Here is a 1,969-nt window from a genome sequence, read left to right as displayed (position 1 = left end):
TATATATATCAAATATATGCATTTTCAAAACCAATAGCTTATAGTGACATATTTCGTTGTATGTATGAGCATAGTCTATGCCTAAAGAAAGAAAAATCCATACTGATATTTTTTAATATACATGCCTTAAATGTTCGTAGCCTGTGAATGCGAGATATGGAGAACTGTATGGATGCTCTTGTGCTCATAACCAAATACAGACCGAATCTAACAACGAACTAGAAACAGCCACCTAATGCATAGAATCACACATGATGCACTAATACACACATTAGGATGTACTTTCTAACCCGATTTCGGTATCACATTCGCCGCAGTAATAGATCGCACCCGGAGCGAATATTTAACTTTTGGGACACATGCGTAGTTGCGCAGTCTCTCACATACTAGCCCCACCCATTGCACACAGTGAGCAGCTGAAGATTGAACTGAGCAAGCGCAGAGGCGCCAGACCGTCGGCCAAGCACACAGACGGCGACGCAGGGGTGGCCGATCGTCATAGTAAGATGACCGTCTCATCCGCACGCCCCAACGGAGAGGTTTGATATGTCTCCTGCAGTTAATATAATAAACACTTGAGGTTTGATAACCTACAGATAAAATAATAAACACTTTGAGGTTTGATAACCTACAGTTAATATAATAAACACTTTGAGGTTTGATAACCTACAGTTGATACAATAAACACTTTGAGGTTTGATAACCTACAGATAAAATAATAAACACTTTGAGGTTTGATAACCTACAGTTAATATAATAAACACTTTGAGGTTTGATAACCTACAGATAAAATAATACACACTTTGAGGTCTGATAACCTACAGATAAAATAATAAACACTTTGAGGTTTGATAACCTACAGTTAATGTAATAAACACTGAGGTTTGATAACCTACAGTAATTATAATAAACACTGAGGTTTGATAACCTACAGTTAATATAATAAACACTGAGGTTTGATAACCTACAGTTAATATAATAAACACTGAGGTTTGATAACCTACAGTTGATATATTAAACACTTTGAGGCTGATTAGTCTTCTACATATAATATAATAAACATTTAAGCCTTGGATTGTGTGAGTGTGGGTCATTTCTCTAAGAAGCGAGTATTGCGCATACACCACTGTCGATGAATAGCTGAAGTGTTGGTGCTGTTAAGTGCGAGGAAAGGCGTGTCTCTGAACGGCGCTAGTGTATGACGGTGTGGCCCAAACTCTGAGAGAAATGGACAGTCTGTCTGGTGGGAGTGTTTGTGCTAGGCAATCGTTGCTGTGTGACTACACCGATACAGGTGAGCCAGCTAGCCCATGGCTAGAACTATTGACTGGTGCGGATAGCTTGCAGATTAGGAAAGCATGCCTACAGCCATGACCTCCATGTTACTTACGTACCTAGCTGCTTACTTGTCCATGTGTCTACCGTGTTATCTGCGTGCATATCTGTCCACATACGCCCTTCAGATCGCCTGAAAGAAGAGACTAGCCTGAAAATAAGTTATATGTAACCCCTGTTCATTGGCTCGAATGAAAGGATCGGTACATTTCCCCAATGGTATTTACCTACTGGCCTTCCACCGAGAGTGCACCCTCACTAACCGCTGACACCTTCGATAGCTTTGACGTCAACGATGATACTTTTGTCAAGTTCATGGCGTCCATGACAAAGCGAGTGGCTTTGCTGTAGCAACATATCTTCTGTAAACCTACCTACTTACCACCTTACTGTCGACTTATCCACTACTATAGATAGGGGCCGTATACTGATAGCAGGAAGACATGTGATACAGCATAAATGGCCGGTCTTGAACCATTAACTATTGTCGTATGAGTGCATTCAGTGAAGAAGAATTATATCTACCAACAGAGTACATCCAACTCATCTTTTTATCGCAGCTGTAATACTACCTTCGTACTAGTGAATTCAGTAAAAGAGCTACACATATCACCCAACAAAGAACATCTGGCTT

General features: G+C 40.4%; 1 protein-coding gene across 1 annotated transcript; it reads left to right on the top strand.

The window, feature by feature from the left end:
* Nucleotides 1-250: 250 nt before the first annotated feature.
* Nucleotides 251-539, top strand: SARC_14999 (hypothetical protein; the record flags this gene model as incomplete). Its single annotated transcript, XM_014290871.1, has 1 exon — nucleotides 251-539. A coding segment is annotated over exon 1 (180 nt), but the record flags the coding sequence as incomplete, so codon positions are not given.
* Between the last annotated feature and the right edge of the window lie 1,430 nt (nucleotides 540-1,969).

Source organism: Sphaeroforma arctica, assembly GCF_001186125.1.
Source record: "Sphaeroforma arctica JP610 unplaced genomic scaffold supercont1.5444, whole genome shotgun sequence".
Classification (NCBI taxonomy): Eukaryota; class Ichthyosporea; order Ichthyophonida; genus Sphaeroforma; species Sphaeroforma arctica.
This window is presented reverse-complemented; position numbering and strand designations above follow the sequence as displayed.